The 24,771-nt window shown below is 44.0% G+C and overlaps 3 protein-coding genes across 16 annotated transcripts in view; all 3 read left to right on the plus strand.

The window, feature by feature from the left end:
- The window catches only part of LOC137875490 (protocadherin alpha-C2-like), a 161,559-nt gene that overhangs the window by 114,563 nt on the left and 22,225 nt on the right, over positions 1-24,771 (plus strand). Inside the window, exon 1 of one of the 14 annotated variants that reach the window (XM_068714745.1) lies at positions 3,266-6,000. The exons of 11 other annotated variants lie outside the window; for them this stretch is intronic. In XM_068714745.1, coding sequence (XP_068570846.1) covers positions 3,589-6,000 — 2,412 coding nt within the window. In that variant the 5' untranslated portion in view covers positions 3,266-3,588. Of the gene's footprint in view, positions 1-3,265; positions 6,001-9,915; positions 12,407-13,041; positions 15,503-24,771 lie in introns of those variants that run through there. 2 more of the 14 variants (XM_068714744.1, XM_068714746.1) reach the window with 2 other exon arrangements.
- LOC137875491 (protocadherin alpha-8-like) lies at positions 175-2,850 on the plus strand. The gene has a single exon (XM_068714758.1). The coding sequence runs from the start codon at positions 360-362 to the stop codon at positions 2,823-2,825; it is 2,466 nt and encodes an 821-aa protein (XP_068570859.1). The 5' UTR covers positions 175-359; the 3' UTR covers positions 2,826-2,850.
- Positions 6,859-9,324, plus strand: LOC137875767 (protocadherin alpha-13-like). The gene has a single exon (XM_068715276.1). The coding sequence runs from the start codon at positions 6,859-6,861 to the stop codon at positions 9,241-9,243; it is 2,385 nt and encodes a 794-aa protein (XP_068571377.1). The 3' UTR covers positions 9,244-9,324.

A 24,771-nucleotide genomic window follows, 5' to 3' on the forward strand; every position in this document is an offset into this window, starting at 1 on the left:
TACATTCATTTCAGATAGTTCTCACAGTAATTGTTCTGCAGTATCACATACTATTTAGCCTGATCTTTTCCTCTTTGGTAAAAGCAAACTTTTAGTCTCTCCTCAAAACCTTCAGGTATACAATGTATTACAGGGTGAGCAACTCGATTTCAGAAACTATTTTCATTTCCACGTTGTAACGCGTGGGGTCGCTGATGACCACGTGTTGTTGTGAGCTCGGTGTTTTCAGTCTCCTCCTTCTCGTGTGAAGCGTCAGCAGACTACGAGTGCTTTGTGTGAAGAACACGAGCGGCGAGGAAGAGGAGAGGACTGGAGTGGATGGGATTTAAAATGTTGCCCGATCGAGTGGCGTTTTATGGATGAATATAATTTGTATTGCGTCACGTTCTTCGAAAGCAGCGATGGGCCGTGGAAGGAATGACGGGATACTCTGCTGGCTGTTCATCCTGTTTTTATCTGACTGGTCTGCTGCTCAGATATTCTACTCCGTTTCCGAGGAGGTGGACAAAGGGACTGTGGTTGGGAGTCTCGCAAAGGATTTAAATGTCAACGTTCGAGACCTGCAAACGAGGAATCTAAATATCGTGTCTGGGTACAGTAAGAAATATTTCGAAGCTAATTTCAAAACGGGGGATCTTTATGTCAACGAGCGACTAGACCGCGAGGAGCTTTGTCCAAACACGATCAAATGCACGCTAAACTTAGAGGCGATACTGAGCGATCCTATGGTACTCCATCGCATTGAGGTGGTTATTGTTGATATTAATGACAACGCACCGGCCTTCGTTGAGAAGTCATATTCACTCAACATATCTGAATCATCACCCACGGGCGAACACTTCTTGCTTCCACCGGCTCTTGATGCAGATACGGGAAGCAACTCAGTAAAGACTTACAGGCTCAGTCAAAATGAATACTTCTCCCTCGACGTGCAGGGCGGTGGAGAACACAGTGCATCTGCTGAATTAGTGCTACTGAAAGCTTTAGATCGTGAAAAACAAGCTGCCATTAAACTATCGCTGACCGCTATAGATGGAGGAAAGCCTCCTAAATCCGGAACCTTAAACATACATGTGAATGTTCTGGATTCCAATGATAACACACCGTCATTTAGTAAAACCCTTTACAAGGCGCGGGTGAATGAAAATGCACCAGCTGGATCATCGGTGATTCAACTGAGTGCGACAGATTTAGACGAAGGGGACAACGGGAGGATCACTTATTCTTTTGTCAAGCGTGGAAATGTCGATCCCGCAGATATGTTTGTCATGAACGCAGAAACTGGGGAAATCGCAGTTAAGGGTTATTTGGATTACGAAGCACAGTCAGCATATGAAATTCATATTAAAGCAACAGATCAGGGGTTTTCGCCTCGGGGTGCAAATGGAAAGCTGCTGGTGGAGGTAGTTGACGTGAACGACAATGCTCCAGAAATTGTGGTGACGTCACTCATGAACCCTGTTAAAGAAGACGCTGACATTGGGAGCGTTGTCGCTTTAGTGACAGTGACGGATAAAGATGGAGGAAAAAACGGTCAGACTCGCTGTACACTTGTTGGCTCTGAACCTTTTAAACTAACTTCCAATTATAAAAATTACTACTCTTTAGTTGTTGATGGAGCTCTTGATAGAGAACAACACTCGTTTTACAATGTCACGATTACAGCTGCTGATGAGGGGACCCCGCCTCTATTCAGCACCAGCGTTATCACTGTTCAGGTTTCTGATGTCAATGATAACGCGCCTCGTTTCACTGAGCCCGTGATTAACATTTATGTCAAAGAAAACAGTCCAGTTGGAGCTCGTATCTATTCGATAACTGCAGTCGATCCTGACATACACGAAAACGCGAGAGTAACATACTCATTAGATGGAGATTCAAAAAGTATTCCTATAACTAATGTTGTAAACATCAACTCAGAGACCGGAGACATCGTCAGTCTGCAGTCTTTTAACTACGAGGAGTTAAACACGTTTCAGTTTAAAGTTCAGGCCACAGACTCTGGTGTTCCTCCGCTCAGCAGCAACGTGACTGTGAACGTTTTAGTCCTGGATGAGAATGACAACAGTCCCTCGATCCTCGCGCCCTATTCTGAGCACGGCTCCGTCAACAGTGAGAGCATCCCCTATTCTGCTGAAGCGGGATACTTTGTGGCAAAGATCAGGGCTGTAGACGCAGACTCTGGATACAACGCGCTGCTCTCTTATCACCTCTCTGAGCCCAAAGGAAACAACCTCTTCCGGATCGGAACCAGCACCGGAGAGATCAGGACTAAGAGGAGAATGAGTGACAATGACCTGAAAACTCACCCCTTGGTGGTGTTGGTCTCTGATAACGGAGAACCCTCCCTGTCAGCTACTGTGTCTATTGACGTGGTGGTGGTTGAGAGCACAGCTGACATCCAGACTCAGTTCAGACATGTGCCCATAAAGGAGGACAGCTTCTCTGATTTAAACCTGTATCTGCTGATCGCCATTGCGTCGGTGTCACTGATCTTTCTGCTGAGCCTCATCAGTTTAATAGCTGTCAAATGCCACAGGACAGACGGCAGTTTCAGCAGGTACAGCGCCCCAATGATCACCACCCACCCTGACGGGAGCTGGTCTTACTCTAAAGCTACTCAGCAGTATGACGTGTGTTTCAGCTCAGACACGCTGAAGAGTGACGTAGTGGTTTTCCCCGGACCGTTTCCTCCTGTAGATGGTGAACTGATCAGTATTAACGGAGGAGACACTTTTACCAGAACTCAGACTTTACCCAATAAAGACAAGGTGAGTTGTTTGCAGCCTTTTACTCCTCTCTCCTTGATGCTTTTACATACATGACTTTCAAACGTGACAGAAACTCAGAAATGCCCAGTTAAGAATGTTCCATTACAAAAATATTAGTTATGACATTTGCAAACATTTGCATTTGAAGAGGTAACAGGTTTGGCTTGAGTTGTAAAATAGTGGACATATCCTGCAGGAGGTCTGTAGATGTGTGCTGTCCATGGTGCTGAAAACATATTGGTGCCTTCCTTGTTCTCTAGGGTTACAATCCAAACAACTTGTGAATTATGCTATCATGTTTTATTACTAAGGCACATCATTCAACAATTATTCATGCTTGAAAACAGCTGAATTGCCTTCAAATATTGGACCGTGGCAGTACTGTTTACGTTTGTTACCTATCTATACGGAAAATATTGTTGATGCCTTCGAACTTTCAACAAGTTTGATGTATCTTTTACATTAATTTCAGATAGTTCTCACAGTAATTGTTCTGCAGTATCACATACTATTTAGCCTGATCTTTTCCTCTTTGGTAAAAGCACACTTTTAGTCTCTCCTCAAAACCTTCAGGTATACAATGTATTACAGGGTGAGCAACTCGATTTAAGAAACTATTTTCATTTCCACGTTGTAACGCGTGGGGTCGCTGATGACCACGTGTTGTTGTGAGCTCGGTGTTTTCAGTCTCCTCCTTCTCGTGTGAAGCGTCAGCAGACTACGAGTGCTTTGTGCGAAGAACACGAGCGGCGAGGAAGAGGAGAGGACTGGAGTGGATGGGATTTAAAATGTTGCCCGATCGAGTGGCATTTTATGGATGAATATAATTTGTATTGCGTCACGTTCTTCGAAAGCAGCGATGGGCCGTGGAAGGAATGACGGGATACTCTGCTGGCTGTTCATCCTGTTTTTATCTGACTGGTCTGCTGCTCAGATATTCTACTCCGTTTCCGAGGAGGTGGACAAAGGGACTGTGGTTGGGAGTCTGGCAAAGGATTTAAATGTCAACGTTCGAGACCTGCAAACGAGGAATCTAAATATCGTGTCTGGGTACAGTAAGAAATATTTCGAAGCTAATTTCAAAACGGGGGATCTTTATGTCAACGAGCGACTAGACCGCGAGGAGCTTTGTCCAAACACGATCAAATGCACGCTAAACTTAGAGGCGATACTGAGCGATCCTATGGTACTCCATCGCATTGAGGTGGTTATTGTTGATATTAATGACAACGCACCGGCCTTCGTTGAGAAGTCATATTCACTTAACATATCTGAATCATCACCCACGGGCGAACACTTCTTGCTTCCCCTGGCTCTTGATGCAGATACGGGAAGCAACTCAGTAAAGACTTACAGGCTCAGTCAAAATGAATACTTCTCCCTCGACGTGCAGGGCGGTGGAGAACACAGTGCATCTGCTGAATTAGTGCTACTGAAAGCTTTAGATCGTGAAAAACAAGCTGCCATTAAACTATCGCTGACCGCTGTAGATGGAGGAAAGCCTCCTAAATCCGGAACCTTAAACATACATGTGAATATTCTGGATGTCAATGATAACACACCGTCATTTAGTAAAACCCTTTACAAGGCGCGGGTGAATGAAAATGCACCAGCTGGATCATCGGTGATTCAACTGAGTGCGACAGATTTAGACGAAGGGGACAACGGGAGGATCACTTATTCTTTTGTGAAGCGTGGAAATTTCAATCCCGCAGATATGTTTGTCATGAACGCAGAAACTGGGGAAATCGCAGTTAAGGGTTATTTGGATTACGAAGCACAGTCAGCATATGAAATTCATATTAAAGCAACAGATCAGGGGGTTTCGCCTCGGAGTGCAAATGGAAAGCTGCTGGTGGAGGTAGTTGACGTGAACGACAATGCTCCAGAAATTGTGGTGACGTCACTCATGAACCCTGTTAAAGAAGACGCTGACATTGGGAGCGTTGTCGCTTTAGTGACAGTGACGGATAAAGATGGAGGAAAAAACGGTCAGACTCGCTGTACACTTGTTGGCTCTGAACCTTTTAAACTAACATCCAATTATAAAAATTACTACTCTTTAGTTGTTGATGGAGCTCTTGATAGAGAACAACACTCGTTTTACAATGTCACGATTACAGCTGCTGATGAGGGGACCCCGCCTCTATTCAGCACCAGCGTTATCACTGTTCAGGTTTCTGATGTCAATGACAACGCGCCTCGTTTCACTGAGCCCGTGATTAACATTTATGTCAAAGAAAACAGTCCAGTTGGAGCTCGTATCTATTCGATAACTGCAGTCGATCCTGACATACACGAAAACGCGAGAGTAACATACTCATTAGATGGAGATTCAAAAAGTATTCATATAACTTCTGTTGTAAACGTCAACTCAGAGACTGGAGACATAGTCAGTCTGCAGTCTTTTAACTACGAGGAGTTAAACACGTTTCAGTTTAAAGTTCAGGCCACAGACTCTGGTGTTCCTCCGCTCAGCAGCAACGTGACTGTGAACGTTTTAGTCCTGGATGAGAATGACAACAGTCCCTCGATCCTCGCGCCCTATTCTGAGCACGGCTCCGTTAACAGTGAGAGCATCCCCTATTCTGCTGAAGCGGGATACTTTGTGGCAAAGATCAGGGCTGTAGACGCAGACTCTGGATACAACGCGCTGCTCTCTTATCACCTCTCTGAGCCCAAAGGAAACAACCTCTTCCGGATCGGAACCAGCACCGGAGAGATCAGGACTAAGAGGAGAATGAGTGACAATGACCTGAAAACTCACCCCTTGGTGGTGTTGGTCTCTGATAACGGAGAACCCTCCCTGTCAGCTACTGTGTCTATTGACGTGGTGGTGGTTGAAAGCACAGCTGACATCCAGACTCAGTTCAGACATGTGCCCATAAAGGAGGACAGCTTCTCTGATTTAAACCTGTATCTGCTGATCGCCATTGCGTCGGTGTCACTGATCTTTCTGCTGAGCCTCATCAGTTTAATAGCTGTCAAATGCCACAGGACAGACGGCAGTTTCAGCAGGTACAGCGCCCCAATGATCACCACCCACCCTGACGGGAGCTGGTCTTACTCTAAAGCTACTCAGCAGTATGACGTGTGTTTCAGCTCAGACACGCTGAAGAGTGACGTAGTGGTTTTCCCCGGACCGTTTCCTCCTGTAGATGGTGAACTGATCAGTATTAACGGAGGAGACACTTTTACCAGAACTCAGACTTTACCCAATAAAGACAAGGTGAGTTGTTTGCAGCCTTTACTCCTCTCTCCTTGATGCTTTCACATACATGACTTTCAAACGTAACAGAAACTCAGAAATGCCCAGTTAAGAATGTTCCATTACAAAAATATTAGTTATTACATTTGCAAACCTTTGCTTTTGAAGAGGTAACAGGTTTGGCTTGAGTTGTAAAATAGTGGACATATCCTGCAGGAGGTCTGTAGATGTGTGCTGTCCATGGTGCTGAAAACATATTGGTGCCTTCCTTGTTCTCTAGGGTTACAATCCAAACAACTTGTGAATTATGCTATCATGTTTTATTACTAAGGCACATCATTCAACAATTATTCATGCTTGAAAACAGCTGAATTGCCTTCAAATATTGGACCGTGGCAGTACTGTTTACGTTTGTTACCTATCTATATGGAAAACAGTGTTGATGCCTTTGAACTTTCAACAAGTTTGATGTATCTTTTACATTAATTTCAGATAGTTCTCACAGTAATTGTTCTGCAGTATCACATACTATTTAGCCTGATCTTTTCCTCTTTGGTAAAAGCAAACTTTTAGTCTCTCCTCAAAACCTTCAGGTATACAATGTATTACAGGGTGAGCAACTCGATTTAAGAAACTATTTTCATTTCCACGTTGTAACGCGTGGGGTCGCTGATGACCACGTGTTGTTGTGAGCTCGGTGTTTTCAGTCTCCTCCTTCTCGTGTGAAGCGTCAGCAGACTACGAGTGCTTTGTGCGAAGAACACGAGCGGCGAGGAAGAGGAGAGGACTGGAGTGGATGGGATTTAAAATGTTGCCCGATCGAGTGGCGTTTTATGGATGAATATAATTTGTATTGCGTCACGTTCTTCGAAAGCAGCGATGGACCGTGGAAGGAATGACGGGATACTCTGCTGGCTGTTCATCCTGTTTTTATCTGACTGGTCTACTGCTCAGATATTCTACTCCGTTTCCGAGGAGGTGGACAAAGGGACTGTGGTTGGGAGTCTCGCAAAGGATTTAAATGTTAACGTTCGAGACCTGCAAACGAGGAATCTAAATATCGTGTCTGGGTACAGTAAGAAATATTTCGAAGCTAATTTCAAAACGGGGGATCTTTATGTAAGCGAGCGACTAGACCGCGAGGAGCTTTGTCCAAACACGATCAAATGCACGCTAAACTTAGAGGCGATACTGAGCGATCCTATGGTACTCCATCGCATTGAGGTGGTTATTGTTGATATTAATGACAACGCACCGGCCTTCGTTGAGAAGTCATATTCACTTAACGTATCTGAATTTTCACCCACGGGGGACCACTTCTTGCTTCCACCGGCTCTTGATGCAGATACGGGAAGCAACTCAGTAAAGACTTACAGGCTCAGTCAAAATGAATACTTCTCCCTCGACGTGCAGGGCGGTGGAGAACACAGTGCATCTGCTGAATTAGTGCTACTGAAAGCTTTAGATCGTGAAAAACAAGCTGCCATTAAACTATCGCTGACCGCTATAGATGGAGGAAAGCCTCCTAAATCCGGAACCTTAAACATACATGTGAATGTTCTGGATGTCAATGATAACACGCCGTCATTTAGTAAAACCCTTTACAAGGCGCGGGTGAATGAAAATGCACCAGCTGGATCATCGGTGATTCAACTGAGTGCGACAGATTTAGACGAAGGGGACAACGGGAGGATCACTTATTCTTTTGTCAAGCGTGGAAATGTCGATCCCGCAGATATGTTTGTCATGAACGCAGAAACTGGGGAAATCGCAGTTAAGGGTTATTTGGATTACGAAGCACAGTCAGCATATGAAATTCATGTTCAAGCAACAGACCAGGGCGGTTTACCTCGTAAGGCAAATGGAAAGCTGCTGGTGGAGGTAATTGACGTGAACGACAATGCTCCAGAAATTGTGGTGACGTCACTCATGAACCCTGTTAAAGAAGACGCTGACATTGGGAGCGTTGTCGCTTTAGTGACAGTGACGGATAAAGATGGAGGAAAAAACGGTCAGACTCGCTGTACACTTGTTGGCTCTGAACCTTTTAAACTAACTTCCAATTATAAAAATTACTACTCTTTAGTTGTTGATGGAGCTCTTGATAGAGAACAACACTCGTTTTACAATGTCACGATTACAGCTGCTGATGAGGGGACCCCGCCTCTATCCAGCACCAGCGTTATCACTGTTCAGGTTTCTGATGTCAATGATAACGCGCCTCGTTTCACTGAGCCCGTGATTAACATTTATGTCAAAGAAAACAGTCCAGTTGGAGCTCGTATCTATTCGATAACTGCAGTCGATCCTGACATACACGAAAACGCGAGAGTAACATACTCATTAGATGGAGATTCAAAAAGTATTCATATAACTTCTGTTGTAAACATCAACTCAGAGACTGGAGACATAGTCAGTCTGCAGTCTTTTAACTACGAGGAGTTAAACACGTTTCAGTTTAAAGTTCAGGCCACAGACTCTGGTGTTCCTCCGCTCAGCAGCAACGTGACTGTGAACGTTTTAGTCCTGGATGAGAATGACAACAGTCCCACGATCCTCGCGCCCTATTCTGAGCACGGCTCCGTTAACAGTGAGAGCATCCCCTATTCTGCTGAAGCGGGATACTTTGTGGCAAAGATCAGGGCTGTAGACGCAGACTCTGGATACAACGCGCTGCTCTCTTATCACCTCTCTGAGCCCAAAGGAAACAACCTCTTCCGGATCGGAACCAGCACCGGAGAGATCAGGACTAAGAGGAGAATGAGTGACAATGACCTGAAAACTCACCCCTTGGTGGTGTTGGTCTCTGATAACGGAGAACCCTCCCTGTCAGCTACTGTGTCTATTGACGTGGTGGTGGTTGAGAGCACAGCTGACATCCAGACTCAGTTCAGACATGTGCCCATAAAGGAGGACAGCTTCTCTGATTTAAACCTGTATCTGCTGATCGCCATTGCGTCGGTGTCACTGATCTTTCTGCTGAGCCTCATCAGTTTAATAGCTGTCAAATGCCACAGGACAGACGGCAGTTTCAGCAGGTACAGCGCCCCAATGATCACCACCCACCCTGACGGGAGCTGGTCTTACTCTAAAGCTACTCAGCAGTATGACGTGTGTTTCAGCTCAGACACGCTGAAGAGTGACGTAGTGGTTTTCCCCGGACCGTTTCCTCCTGTAGATGGTGAACTGATCAGTATTAACGGAGGAGACACTTTTACCAGAACTCAGACTTTACCCAACAAAGACAAGGTGAGTTGTTTGTAAACCAAAGGTAGATTTATTTCTGTATTGTGTCATTTAATTTCTGTAATAATCCGATTATCAGATTTCGGATACTTTCGACATTTGCGGGCTTTTCGTGATATATCTCATTTGTGGTTGTGAAAGCAAATAGATACAAAGTAATACTTTGGGTGATATACATGTAAATGATACATTTTTTAAACATTTTTTTCCACCAAAAAGTAATTCACTAATGATGCTGGTTGTTAGGAAATGTTTGTTGGATATTCTTCGAAGCAGTTGCTGAACTTGTTGTGAAGTCGTTGGTCAAGCTTGATCTGTCATACTGCTGACCAGCGGGGACACTGTCCATGGTCCTGAACTCTGAATGGAGTTTTTACATGCATGGAAAAGCATCACTTCTTAAACGGTGTGCCGTGGTAAAACACAACTGATATCGCTCTTACTATCCGCATTAGAATCTGCGTTTGTTGTGAACAAGGTTTTATTACATTTTCCATTGGAATACATTTTTCATCTGCGTTGACCTTCTTCAAATGTAGGCTATATTTACGTCTGTAATATGCATGCATTTTTGGTCTTTGTATATTAGCACCAAAATAACAGTTGATGTCGCTCGAGACCACAATATTCGTGAGGCTCCTTTTTTCCCAGGCTCCTCCTCCTCTCCGTACGAAGCATCAGTAGTACAGTCCTGCTTTGTCAGAAAATACACACATGGTCACAGGACAGCTACGGGCTTCGTCTGTTCATCTAAAGTGTGGACATGTTCGAAAATGATTATTTCTTTCATTCTGTGGCAGCGATGGGACGTGGAGGACTAACGGTCGCGATTTGGATACAAATAACAGCGTTGCTTTGTTTAAGTGATGGGTCTACAGCGCAGCTCTCGTTCTCCGTTTCCGAGGAGGTTGACAAAGGGACGGTAGTGGGAAATATCGCGAAGGATTTACAGATTAATCTTCACGACTTGGAAAAACGGGATTTAAGAGTTACATCAGGGAATTCTAAGAAATATTTCGACGTGGATTTAAAAACGGGTGCTCTCTATGTTTGCGATCGGATTGATCGTGAAGAGCTCTGCCCAAATACGGAAAAATGTTCCCTGAACGTCGAAGCCATTCTGAGCCACCCAATGACTCTGCATCGCATAGAGGTACAAATTATTGACATTAATGACAATGCGCCATCTTTTCGTGAAAAAGAAAAGACTTTCCATATTTCGGAATCGTCTTTTACCGGGGAGAGATATCTCCTCCCAATGGCTAACGACGCAGACACGGGCAGTAACTCGGTAAAGAGCTACAAGCTGACTCCAAATGAGTATTTCTCTTTGGACGTACAGAGCGGCGGACAGCACAGTGAGTCTGCTGAGCTGGTGCTACAGAAAGCTTTAGACAGAGAGAAACAGTCTGTTATCCACCTTACTTTAACTGCTCTGGACGGAGGAAAACCAGCGAGGTCAGGGACGTTAAAAATAGTGGTACATGTTATGGATATAAATGATAACGCTCCGGTATTTAGTCAACCTCTGTATAAGGCCCAGGTCAGTGAAAACGCTCCATTTCAGACACCAATACTGACTGTAACTGCTACAGATTTAGATGAGGGAATAAACGGTGAGATTGTGTATTCATTTATTGAGAGAGGGAATTTCGATCCTGAGGCTTTATTTTCCATAAACTCAGATACAGGGGAAATATGTGTAAGGGGAAAAGTAGACTATGAAGAGAACACAGCTTATGATATCCGTGTACAGGCAAGAGATAAAGGTACGCCTTCTCGAAGTGTGCATGGTAAAGTGTTAGTGGAAGTAACTGATGTTAATGACAATTTACCTGAAATCATTATTACCTCTCTTATGAGCCCAGTTAGAGAGGATGCTGAGGTAGGTACAGTGGTCGCTTTGGTGACAGTGACTGATAAAGATGGGGGTAAAAATGGTCTCACTGGTGCTAGCATTCTCGGGTCGGTGCCTTTTAAACTCAAGCTAAACTACAAAAACTATTATTCATTGACAGTCGATGGACCCCTTGACAGAGAGAGTGTTCCTCAGTACAATGTCACCGTTATAGCTACTGATGAAGGAACCCCACCTCTCTCCAGCACCAGTGTTATTCCTGTTCACATTTCTGATGTGAATGACAACGCCCCATTGTTCTCAGAGCCTGTGATTAATGTATATGTGAATGAGAATAGTGCAGTGGGAGCAACTATCTTTACTATAACAGCAGTCGATCCCGATACAGGAGAAAATGCAAAAGTAACATATTCATCATTAGATGGTATTTCAAAAACTATTCCACTGACTACGGTTATTAACGTCAACTCAGAGACTGGAGACATAGTCAGTCTGCAGTCTTTTAACTACGAGGAGTTAAAAACGTTTCAGTTTAAAGTTCAGGCCACAGACTCTGGTGTTCCTCCGCTCAGCAGCAACGTGACTGTGAACGTTTTAGTCCTGGATGAGAATGACAACAGTCCCTCGATCCTCGCGCCCTATTCTGAGCACGGCTCCGTTAACAGTGAGAGCATCCCCTATTCTGCTGAAGCGGGATACTTTGTGGCAAAGATCAGGGCTGTAGACGCAGACTCTGGATACAACGCGCTGCTCTCTTATCACCTCTCTGAGCCCAAAGGAAACAACCTCTTCCGGATCGGAACCAGCACCGGAGAGATCAGGACTAAGAGGAGAATGAGTGACAATGACCTGAAAACTCACCCCTTGGTGGTGTTGGTCTCTGATAACGGAGAACCCTCCCTGTCAGCTACTGTGTCTATTGACGTGGTGGTGGTTGAGAGCACAGCTGACATCCAGACTCAGTTCAGACATGTGCCCATAAAAGAGGACAGCTTCTCTGATTTAAACCTGTATCTGCTGATCGCCATTGCGTCGGTGTCACTGATCTTTCTGCTGAGCCTCATCAGTTTAATAGCTGTCAAATGCCACAGGACAGACGGCAGTTTCAGCAGGTACAGCGCCCCAATGATCACCACCCACCCTGACGGGAGCTGGTCTTACTCTAAAGCTACTCAGCAGTATGACGTGTGTTTCAGCTCAGACACGCTGAAGAGTGACGTAGTGGTTTTCCCCGGACCGTTTCCTCCTGTAGACGGTGAACTGATCAGTATAAATGGAGGAGAAACGTTTACACGGACTCAGACTTTACCTAATAAAGAAAAGGTAAGGGCGATGGCACATAAAACACAGGGCGGTGGTGATCAAATGTTTTACTTTTTAACATAACCTGATTATATTGCTAAAGCAGCTCACCATTTCAGGACCACGATGAAAAGAAGTCTTAGACTTTATTGTTTGTCCTTGATACACATTTGTGTACTTGTGTGTGATCCAGTATACTTCATCTTAAAACAACTCAAGATTGCTCATCTGTACCGTCATTGTAAGGGTGAAACATTAAGAAATGCTTCAGTATGAATTTGTTCCTCGGTGACCTGTTGGTCAATTATTTTTGCCCTTGTTTGGTATCCAACACTTTAGGAGTTTCCAAAATATTTTTGATATTTACCCTCTTCATATAGCTATATTAGGCTACCCACTCTTGCTATAATATCAACTTATGTGTGTTGTTTTTTATTTGAGTTTAAGACGCTTAGAATATAGTACGCTTCAGTTTTGATACTTCATCCTGTCTTTTTATTATGTCTTTCCTCTGACTTCAAAATGACCACAAGATGTCGCTATCAGCTCACAGAGGTAAACTCGTTTTTTTCCCTATGCGACGCTCCTCCCTTTTCGTTTAAGAGAGGTTTTTGTAATTCTTTGTTCGTCGTGGCAGTGAAGCACATTCTCACTGTATTGAGGGGCTCTGATCTGGATGTATCATTACTGAGCAATGTTACCGCTGGAGTGAATTTCTCGATTTAACTTGTTTGGCAGGCAATGGACAGAATGCAACAAGGGAATATTTTCAGACTTTGGATTATTTTTTTGTTCCATGTATCTCGGGTATGGAGTCTTGCAGCAGCACAGGTTGTGTATTCTGTTACGGAGGAATCGAGCCCCGGCACCACTGTCGGTAATTTGGCAAAGGACTTGCATCTGAATGTACAAGAATTAGAGACTCGCGGTTTTCAGATTTCAGGACCTAATACGAGGTATTTCGAGGCAAATGCAAAGACTGGGATACTTTTGGTGAAAGACAGAATAGACCGAGAGGAGCTCTGCTCTCGTAATGTGAAATGTTCTCTGGAAGTGGAAGCCATCGTGAACTCCCCGCTGAATCTCTTTCGCTTCGAGGTTAAAATTGTGGATATAAATGACAACGTGCCCTCTTTTCGGATACCGGGAATTGTTTTGAACGTGTCCGAGTCAGCTTTGCCTGGTGAAAGATTTTCACTAGCAAAGGCCCACGATGCAGATGTCGGCAGTTATTCGGTTAAAAGCTACAAGCTGAGTCAAAATGAACATTTCACCCTGGATGTACAGAATGGTGGAGAGCCGAGTATGTCTGCTGAATTGGTGCTGCAGAAAGCCTTAGACCGCGAGAAACAGCCAATTATCAAACTTACACTGACCGCTGTAGATGGAGGGAAACCTCCTAAATCAGGCACGTTACATATCACCGTTAATGTGCAAGATGTAAATGATAATATTCCAATTTTTGACAAGCCGCTGTATAAAGCCACAGTGCTCGAGAACACGCCGCACGGTGCCACCGTGATTTCTGTGCATGCCCGGGACTTAGATGAGGGTCTGAACGGAGAAATTCTGTATTCTTTTCTCAATCACGACAGTGATAATGATGTCGATAAATTTGCAATTAATCAAATAACGGGAGAGATTACGGTAAATGGTGAATTGGATCATGAAAAAAGCAATGCAGTTGAAATCCGGGTCCAGGCGAAAGACAAAGGGTCAAGTCCAAGAGCATCTCATTGTAAAGTACTCGTTGAAATCACTGATGTTAATGACAATGCACCCGAAATATCAGTAACATCCTTAGTCAACGTAGTGAGGGAAGATGCACCGCTAGACACGATGGTTGGGCTTATAACAGTGAGAGATATCGACGCAGATAAAAATGGCGTTGTTCAGGTTAGAATAGTTGATTCAGTGCCGTTTACAATTAAGAACACGTATAAAAATCATTATTCTTTGGTCGTAGACGGAACTTTAGACAGAGAACGAGCTTCCCAATATAATGTAACAATAAAGGCGACTGACGAAGGGGTTCCGCCACTTTCCAGTACAAGCGTTATTACGGTCCACGTGTCTGATGTCAATGACAACGCACCTCGTTTTAAGGAGCCCGTAATAAACATTTTCGTCAAAGAGAACAGTCCCGTAGGCGCCGTTATTTATACTATGACTGTAGATGATCCGGATTTAGACGAAAATGCAAAAGTAACGTTTTCAGTCATTAATAAAAACAATATAATAGGGTCAGTAATAAACGTCAACTCAGAGACTGGAGACATAGTCAGTCTGCAGTCTTTTAACTACGAGGAGTTAAACACGTTTCAGTTTAAAGTTCAGGCCACAGACTCTGGTGTTCCTCCGCTCAGCAGCAACGTGACTGTGAACGTTTTAGTCCTGGATGAGAATGACAACAGTCCCACGATCCTCGCGCCCTATTCTGAGCACGGCTCCGTTAACAGTGAGAGCATCCCCTATTCTGCTGAAGCGGGATACTTTGTGGCAAAGATCAGGGCTGTAGACGCAGACTCTGGATACAACGCGCTGCTCTCTTATCACCTCTCTGAGCCCAAAGGAAACAACCTCTTCCGGATCGGAACCAGCACCGGAGAGATCAGGACTAAGAGGAGAATGAGTGACAATGACCTGAAAACTCACCCCTTGGTGGTGTTGGTCTCTGATAACGGAGAACCCTCCCTGTCAGCTACTGTGTCTATTGACGTGGTGGTGGTTGAGAGCACAGCTGACATCCAGACTCAGTTCAGACATGTGCCCATAAAGGAGGACAGCTTCTCTGATTTAAACCTGTATCTGCTGATCGCCATTGCGTCGGTGTCACTGATCTTTCTGCTGAGCCTCATCAGTTTAATAGCTGTCAAATGCCACAGGACAGACGGCAGTTTCAGCAGGTACAGCGCCCCAATGATCACCACCCACCCTGACGGGAGCTGGTCTTACTCTAAAGCTACTCAGCAGTATGACGTGTGTTTCAGCTCAGACACGCTGAAGAGTGACGTAGTGGTTTTCCCCGGACCGTTTCCTCCTGTAGATGGTGAACTGATCAGTATTAACGGAGGAGACACTTTTACCAGAACTCAGACTTTACCCAACAAAGACAAGGTAAGATGTAATCCTCCCCACTGAGTTGGCAACTAACTTTACTTTCGTATAATCCGTTTCAGTACTTTTTCCTAGCGCTATCCATGGTACTGAAATCGCCTGTTAGAGTTGTGCTCATTGTCCACCAGGACCGCGTCACAGAGCACAGCAGAAAACTGGGATATGTGGTGCTTCCAAAAACTATAACTGTATCTCTCTACCAACAAAGTAACCCGTAGTCGTGGAAAAACACAATGTGTGAGTCACGTAATTTCAACTCTTCATCGTATAGGTTAAATGAACGACGACGTGCAATTGAGTGCGTAATACCACCTCACAGCCCAATAATTGTAGCTTGGATGTTTAGAAAATGTTAGAAAGGAGAATAACCTCACATATTGATGTATTATAGACTAAAGGCGCAACATTATCAGACTGTGTTGCTCTCTGTCGTGAGCACGGAGCTCTCATGCACTGACCTTAACGTTAAGAAAGGAGCTCTCGGTTTAGTTTCATAGCCGTCTGGAAACTTCATGTAGTCCTATATTTATTCATTGTTTAATGGAGTTTGTAAACTGTAATGCGCCTCGACTAAAGCATACACCTGTTCACAGAAAACATGGTATTTTGTAAAAACAACAAAACACACAGACGGATGACGTAGGGTACGTTACTGCACTGGATACTACGTGGGGACTGTATCACGAAATGTCGGTTAAGTAAGCCAGCTAGATAATCAGTACTCACCGTCAGTGGACTTCCGAAAAAAAATCCCGCTTAATCCCTCGGAGGACAGCAGTTTCACCGCAGCTAGCACGGATTCAAATGGCGACCCCGTCACTGCAGAAAAGAGAGTATATATGTATTAAACATGTACTAACTTCTCAAACCACTCATGTATCTTAACCCACTTCTCCAACGTTTCTCGAAAACATAGCTACACACCACTTCCGACTCGCTATACAGGCTCCAGAATATGGATTTTGTTGACTTGATATTATGGCCCATTGGAGTCACTTATCGGTCATATGTTGAAAATCTAAACCGACCGGATAGAAGTTGAACTGCTAAGCAAACAGTCGGGTTCAATAAATCGATGCCACGAGGACGTGAATGTCTCAGAAACAGCTTGGTCTCAGTGAGGCCAAAAGATTCTCAGAATGTAAACACGCCATTTAAAAATCCAGGCGCTTCTTCTTCGCCCCCTTCCTGCTGGTCAGCGGCACTGCGCTCAGTTCTGCCACTAAAGGCTTCAAGTGGTACTGCATCCACTCTGATAGTAGCTAATGTTGTCATCCACAAGCGAGGACACGTTGGACTCAGCATGCGTTGTATTGTCCTCCTGCTGCATGGAAAGCACCTCAGTCGATCTGAGTAAGTGTTGACTTTGTTACTTCATAAGCGCCCTACATGGACATGAGCATGTCGACCTTTGAGGTCACCAATGATCAACGTTTGGCTAATTTTAAACCCTGCTTCTTTCATGTGAACGACCTCATGGCTTGGTTGAAAAACCAGAAGTAAACTGTGCTAGTGACCAGCTTTTTGATGACCTGTGGTGACCTAGTTTCTTTTTTTGCTTATTGAAACCAGTGAGTAGAGCAGAAGATGACATGAGTCTTGATGGAGGGCTTCTGTGTTACAGAGAATCACTGGCAGCAGCTATGCTTATTGAATTGGCCGTTGTTTTGATTTGCCTTAGTTTAGATTTTAGCCTTCACATATAACTTGTTGTATGGTTGCTCTAGTCGGTTATACACATGTATCCTGGTTCTGCATTCAAGCTGTAGTGCACTGTCCTACTCTTGAATTAACGTCTCTTGGTGACAAAAATACAAACGTCTTCATCCGACTATTAAAAGGTATTTCTCTCATAGATAAAATCACAGGGTACATCTGCCTATATTGCTCTCTCTCTCTCTCTCTTTCTTTGTGCATTTAGTCTAGCTGATTTAGTTTCTTTTCTTTTTTGTTTGTATTTCGTTCAGATTTTGGTGCAAAAGGCCGTACACATCCACCAGGTGTTTTCTTCAGTTATTCTCAACTCAGGTTGAAGTTGGGACGAGTTATGCTGGAAAATATGTGAGATCACCAAACTACTTACTGCAGACATTTTGACTTGTCATAGTAGGAAAAGCAGAAGTGTTATTATTAACATTATGATTGCTATGTTCTGTTCTGTGTCTCTGCAAACTGTCACAGTGAGCCAGGACCCTGAACCCGAAGCAGTTAAATTGAATTTAGCTGTCATAAAATGTATAATTTACACCTGTGCTTTCCCTACTGTGTTCATGTCTAAATGTATTCTGTGAAGAAGGCCAATGAGATTGATTAAGGTGTAATTTGTCCCACCTTACCGGGTACATCAGGGATGTGAGGGAGATGTTAATCAAGCACAATACATGCCCACACTGTCTTGAGCAGAGGTCGAATTAAGCAGAATAAGTGAAAACACCTGTGTGTTTGGATCATGGGTGTGATACAGGGACAGGGACTATTTCCATAGCTGTTCAGCCATATTTTGTCTATCTTTGATATTGCTTATATGTTCTACTCTTGCAATTGAATAGGTTTCTCCTGAGATGTTTCTGCTTCTCTGGAGGCACACATTATTCTTTGCATTATTCACCATTAGAGCTTTTAACTCTCTCCCATTTCTACTCATAATATTCCTGCATTCTACCCAGAGCAATAACATACATGCGTATTGAGTTGGTTCAGTAATATCCTTCTGAAAAATTTAATTTACTATGCCATTTCCCCTCAGCTGTTAGGAATATAACTTCAAGACCCCAGTGTACTGTTAAACACAGCACTTTTCGTGGATAGTGTGATTTCTAGCAATAGATTGCACCCTGAGAAAGGGTCACTGTTTGCCTCTGTCTTTTTACTTTTAATGTCAATGAATAATGAGCCTAGGAAATTAGCTGTGTCCCTTGGATGCCTTTTCTCTGCTTTTGAAATACAAGTGCTTAAAATTATTTAATTATTAAAACAACATACTTACATCCCTAGCATTCTATAGAGTGCAATTTGATCCACTAGTTATTATTCTTTCTTCTTTATTTTTCTTACTCTTGCCTGCTCTATTTCTCCATTTCTATTCCTCTGCAATATCTCTTCCTCCTCTTTGCTGCTAGAACTCCTTCCCCTCCCCCTCTCCTTCACCAGCTCTCCCTGAGAAGGGGAGCAGCTGAGAGAACTAACAGGGAATTAATGTCCATCTCTGCAGACATGTGTGCCATCAGCCTTCGAGCGCTGTAAACACGATCTAATATATTTTCATTAACATCCCTAACGTGTGTACAGAGTACAGAGTCAACCCTGATCCGCTGATGCCAAGTAGGACACAGGCGCTGTGTGGATTCTGTTTTGATTGAATTTGTCAGTTAAATCTAGCTTTATATGTGTGTTAGTTATGCATCCTATTTAATGGTGTTATCATCGCTCCTAACTGCTGGTGTGTTCAGATATTTCCGGTGAAGCTAACAGGCCAACATTGTGTTGTGGTGGATCTCTGATGCTTTGAGTCACTCAGACGATGTGACCTCATTTCAGGGAGTGGTCCAGCACAAACAAGCATGATGGCTGATCTGTCAAATCTCACTTCGTTTAGTTGCTTCAGTGTGAAGGAGACTGAACCAGGGCTTCATGTGCTCTCAAACAGACTTCACAAATTGCAGGCCTGTGCGTATGGGCAATGTGAAGCTCTTAAGTGGGTCAGCGTGTGATTTAAAAATGGCAGCGCGCTTCATGCGTGCGTCTGAATGAACCTGTGTTTTCGTTGCCTCTCTCCGATACAGTCTCTGCTATATGTACAAGCTCTCCATACTGTGGTTCCTGAAACAATGCCCGGAGCTGTCTCTGCGTAAAACAGTGGTTCCGTATACGTTGTGTATGCTGCAGCTCTCTGTGAATGTGTGTGAGAGAGAGAGAGAGAGAGAGAGAGAGAGAGAGAGAGAGAGAGAGAGAGAGAGAGAGAGAGAGAGAGAGGGGGGGGAGGGGCAGGTAATTTTCCGCTACTCTCTGCTGCAGCAGCAGCAGGAAGCTTCAGCACCGATCGAGGTATCAGCTCCGCTCGGCTCAGCTCTCCCTCCTTCTCTGCTCTGCAGCGGGGCGGGGCCGACAACACCTACTGTCAATCACGGCCAAACCGGTTGGGCGGGGCAAAAGCCAGGGCGGATGAGGAGGAGAGGCTTTTATCCGTGCAATCATCAGAACACCGTGTTTCTGTGCCAGTGTGTTGTAACATGATATTATTTTATGGAGACGCAAAACTCTGCTTGTTTTTTTCATACAGCAGATATAGCCTGATGTGGGTGTTGTATAGAACCACGATGATAATATATACACATTGAAGATCAATTGGGAGGGCTATTGCATTTGGGCAGTGTGCATAAGATGATGACTTGTGGTTTAGAGTGTATCTGATGAAAGCTTCTAACTCTACCTTCCCCTGTGCTGCATTAAATTATTGATTCTACCCTAGGCTACATTATCCTGGTTGAAGCATACAGCTAAGTGGTTCACAGCTCTTAGATTGCACTCCTACATTAGAGGCATTCACCTCAGTCATTTTGCTGGTGAACACAGATGGTTCGACAGATGGACTTAAAGCATTACGTATGAATGTCATTACCTCACCAATTTTAATACAATGACGGAGTAGCAGAGTGGTTAACACAGAATATGTTCATTCTTCTTCTTCATCCTACTGTCCGGCTGTCATACACATCTTACGGAGCACTTCCTGTTTTTCTCCTTTACAAGGGTGTGTCCTTTGTGTGAGTGAGGTTAGCTGCTATGTGTGGTTACCATGGAGACTGTTCTGAGCCTTAATGAAATGATGAACTAGTCTGTTTCCAGGGAGCTGCCAGTATGTACCCGCCCCCACCCAGACCTCAGCATGTGATGTGAGATGCAAGCAGGAAGGAAACAGGGATTCACACAATGGGGGGTGAGAGAGAGAGAGAGAGAGAGACAAAGAGAAAGATGGCAACCAAAGATGTGCAGCATCTTGAGCAGAAATGCCCAGTCAGACGGAGGGTAAAGGAAGTGAGTAAGCCAGGAAGAAGTGTGTGAGATTAGAGAACCAGTTCTAAAAAGGGAGAGGGGTTTTAGGGAAAGTCACAAATACAGCAGCACAGCCTTCAGCCTTGAGCATGAGATAGTGAGAAAACTGGAGCTTCTGAGGATGAGTTGGACACAAAACACATTAAATACATGCCCTGCAGCTGAGTGAGAACATCACAGGCTTACAATTGGTCACAGATAAAAGGAAGAACTTATCACCACCCCTCCTCTTCTCCCCCACTTCCACCAAACCGTCCTCCACCCGTGCTCCCTCTTAGTGGCATCGGGATGTTCTTGCAGCCATTAGATTAGCTTTGTCATGCTCAGAACCACGGGTTCCATCCTCTCCCATCCGGCAAGTATACAAAGCCAGAGCATCCTAAGAGGGAAGTATCCAAAGCCTGCCTGCGTTTTCTGATAGCTTTGTTCAGTGCCACAACAAGAATCTGTTTGATTTATGCACAGGCTGAACCAGGACAAACAAGGAACTGTTTAACCCTTACAGGGCCCCAAAGGGGGGGATTTGTGGCTGTTTTTAGTTCTCACATGCCCTTTATTTCTGAAAGCAAGGTACACAAGGGATCAGCACAAACAGGCATACCCAGAGAATGCAGTACTGTGCCTGCTTATTGTGTCCACCTGAGTAAAAGGATTTTGGTTGCCATGGGACTTTTGTTTTGGAGCTTTAAAAATGAGAAAGTTCTTGCGAGGAAAGTGTGATGAGAAGGTCCGAGAACACAACTTTAGCATAGTGTCATGAACCTATTTACAAAGTTACCACTCACCAGTTTGTTTTTTCTATTACCATTTACCCGTCTGTATTTTTATTTTTGTGTTTTAGAAGGTTTATTTAATTGTATTTGAAAGACTGATGCTGATAAAGCGAGTGATGATACGTCGGAGCAGATGACCTCATCTTAGTTGTTTATTTACTTTTTTGTGAGGGAGACAGTGTCTAATACATTTATGTGAAATGTATAATTTATTTGTGATAAATATATACATGGCTTGCTCTAGTACCAATAACAGACAGTGGTACTGTTGATTCTACAATCAGTATGCTTTTTCTCGTCTGACCTCTGGAGGGTGTCTTGCCTTAGGCCTTGCTTTATCCATTGCGGTCACTGTATTGAAAACGAGAGAGAGAAAATGACTGCCACTGCAGTCTGACATCTGTGCCCTTCTCTCTCTCTCTCTCTCTCTCTCTCTCTCTCTCTCTCTCTCTCTCTCTCTCTCTCTCTCTCTCTCTCTCTCTCTCTAGCACCCACACATTCATGGCTGGGATTATGTTTTAGTGCTTTGGCTTAATGAGAAAGCCTGTGTGCATGGGCAGTGGGCTGATGATCACGTGTCCAACCCTTGTACTACCGATTTAATCCAACAGAGGGACCAATTTCACTGTCTCTCCCACTTCTGCTCCCTTTTGCTCAGTCGGCCTCTCCCAACCATACAGTAGGATTGAATTTGCAATGCTATTGGCATTTGCTTCTTCCTTTTTTTTATTGAAGCATAAATGCTAAATATAGCAATTGTGAGACTCTTACTGAATATACTGTTTTGTTGTCATACCTATTTGATATTTCGGTTTCAGTAGAAGCGATAACCAAAGGACAGCATTATGATTGGCTGATGAATGTAAAAATATTTCCTCTTTCCATCAAAAACTACATTTTGATTGATACATCCCATAATAACACATACCAAGGGAAGCATTGATCTTTAGAATACTTAACAGTTATTGCAGATGCTGTTTCTGCTGTCTCTTCTCAGACAAGGTTTGTTTTGTCAGTATCTTCGTTTCAGTGCATCTTTTTTATTTAGCTAAATCTGAAAGCACATTTCCTGACACCACAGACAATGCCACACGACCACCTACTCAACAGCCTGCAGACATTTACTCCATTTCTCTCACTCACCTTCTTTTTGAACTAGCATGGAGAAAATGGAGAATAGTATCTGTGCCTCTAACATTCTACCAGTAGCGTAATCCATAATACAATGACATTGTGCAAAGTGGCACTAAACCAAACCTTTATGACATTTTGAATAACATGAAAATGACAACTTTGGGCCAGTAGTTTTGTTTGTAGACGTGATGAATAATCTTTTCCCTCTTCATCTATCTAATGCTTTCAAATCGGGCACATAATGAAATTCATCTGTGAACCAGTAGGTGTAGTCAGTCAACGTCAGTATAACCTGCATGTGCCCATTCCCTGCAGTCAGTGCATCTGTTTATCAACGCCCTTGATGGCTGTTCCTTGCCATTTAAGAATATAGGAAACAACAGCAAAAGATGCTTTGACATTCATTCAGACAAAATAGTGATGTCCTTAGATAGCATTTGAGTCTTTACACACTGCGTGTGTGTGTGTGTGTGTGTGTGTGTGTGTGTGTTTGTGTGAGCGTGCATGCCTACAGGGACAAATGACCTTTAAGTTTGCATGACTGCCTCTGTTTATATATGTGTTGACCAAGGGAGTGATGTAAGGAGTCCTGCTTCATGATAGCCCAGCCGTGACCCGTTTCTGTGTGGATCTCATGCTGTCATCTGACTCACTAAAATGGGGGGATTCCAGATAACAGACTCTGAGGAGAAGTAATATGAATGGCTTTTAGAGTGGTCACTTACAGTATTAATGAGGATGAGTCTAAGAGAAAGGAATGTTATTAATATGGTGGCCTTCCTGCATAATTGATGAAATGGGGGGGGCAAGTATTCTGGCAGAGAGAATGAACAAAGAGTGAGTCTGAATTTTTTAAATCTGAATTATACCTCTTCCCCATATCTTTCACAGAGTTTTATATCACCACTGATTTCTGTATCGGTCTGCAGAAGACACATACTGTGTTTTTCACTTAAGACCCCAGTATGCCCCTCAGCCAGCTCTCAGCTGGAACTGCGATGAGCAGCTGGAGACCCTCCAGATTGGAGAAAGTAGGTGATAGACGATTGGGGGGGGGGTACAAAACATGTCAAGGTCAGGTATATTAGTTGACGAAGAGGGAGAACGAAGTTGACAACCTGTGTCTTTTTTAAGACAAGATAAACATGAACACAGGTCTATCAGCCAATTAGCTCTTTGAAATCTGTGTTTGTTGATGCGTAACAGGCGTCTGTCTGCAGGTGAAATAATAGTGATAGCTTTATCTGCAGAACCCTTGGGTGACACATGAAATAATCCACAGCTCAGCGGCGTGCAATTATCGCCAAAACAGATGGACGTATTTGAAACAGGTACGAGAGAGCTGTAATATATCCAACACATCGGAAGAGTAGAGGGCGGGAGGAGGAGAATGAGTGGGACGGGAGCAAAGTTCAGGTCTGAATTCAGCTCTGCCTTTGTTGTTGGCGAGATAAACGACTCTTGTTTTCATTTTTGTGGCATTGCCAAACACAGAGGTCCACATGTCCCACCGGGAAAATCTGCTAAATGTCACGGTTAGCGTGGCAGACTGTATACATGTAGAACCATCAGAGACCCGGTTGAAAGAAACTCTGTGCTGTCACCGCAGCTCAGTGGGATGTAATGCAGAGAGAGAAGCGAATGCCAAATGATCCTGAAACAGTTTTGCCAAAAGACTGCAAATATCGACAACAAATTATCTAAGATTTAAATGCACATTATTTTCTTACTGACCAGTAGGCTGCAACATATTATTATTATGCTTTTAGAGGTAAGTTACCACAAATTGAGTGTTTTAGAAACGCACTGTATGCAGTTTACTGTATATGGCTAATCATTTGTCTTGCTTCAACGGACATTTGGCTGCTTCTCCAACTCCCCCATTTCGCCACCTCCTCCTCGTCGCCTTTGAGTGTGAAGAGTCACTCTGTATCTCCACATCCACTAGCATCCGAGTGAGTCACTGTCTTCTCCCCGTCTCCCGGGATGCCAAGCGCTGTCATCGCCGTGGGCAGACCGGGCGTGGGTGAGAGTGGCAGCGCACCCGGAGAGGAAAAAGATTATGTGGGCGGTGGACGGACGCTCATCTTGGCCCAGTGGCCGGGGTGAATGGAGACGGCTCAGGGTCTCACAAGGCCACTTCACAACATTGTTTGAAGACCGCTGATGGATCACATCAAGACAGTTTTACTGGATGCATCGTTGTTGTTTGTCAGACTAATTGGTATTTATATTCTGGGTGGCTCTCCAGGCCCAATTAACGCGAAACTGCGAACACTGGACTTGGATTGATTATGTTTTCCACCGTCG

This window comes from Cebidichthys violaceus, unplaced genomic scaffold, assembly GCF_023349555.1.
Source record: "Cebidichthys violaceus isolate CVI_PGR_0920_01 unplaced genomic scaffold, fCebVio1.0.p SCAF_2, whole genome shotgun sequence".
NCBI classification, from domain to species: Eukaryota; Metazoa; Chordata; class Actinopteri; order Perciformes; family Stichaeidae; genus Cebidichthys; species Cebidichthys violaceus.

What these genes read in the sequence shown, in the direction of transcription:
- LOC137875491 (XM_068714758.1), top strand. Translation starts at nt 360, where the DNA reads ATGAATATAATTTGTATTGCGTCACGTTCTTCGAAAGCAGCGATGGGC.
- LOC137875767 (XM_068715276.1), top strand. Translation starts at nt 6,859, where the DNA reads ATGGACCGTGGAAGGAATGACGGGATACTCTGCTGGCTGTTCATCCTG.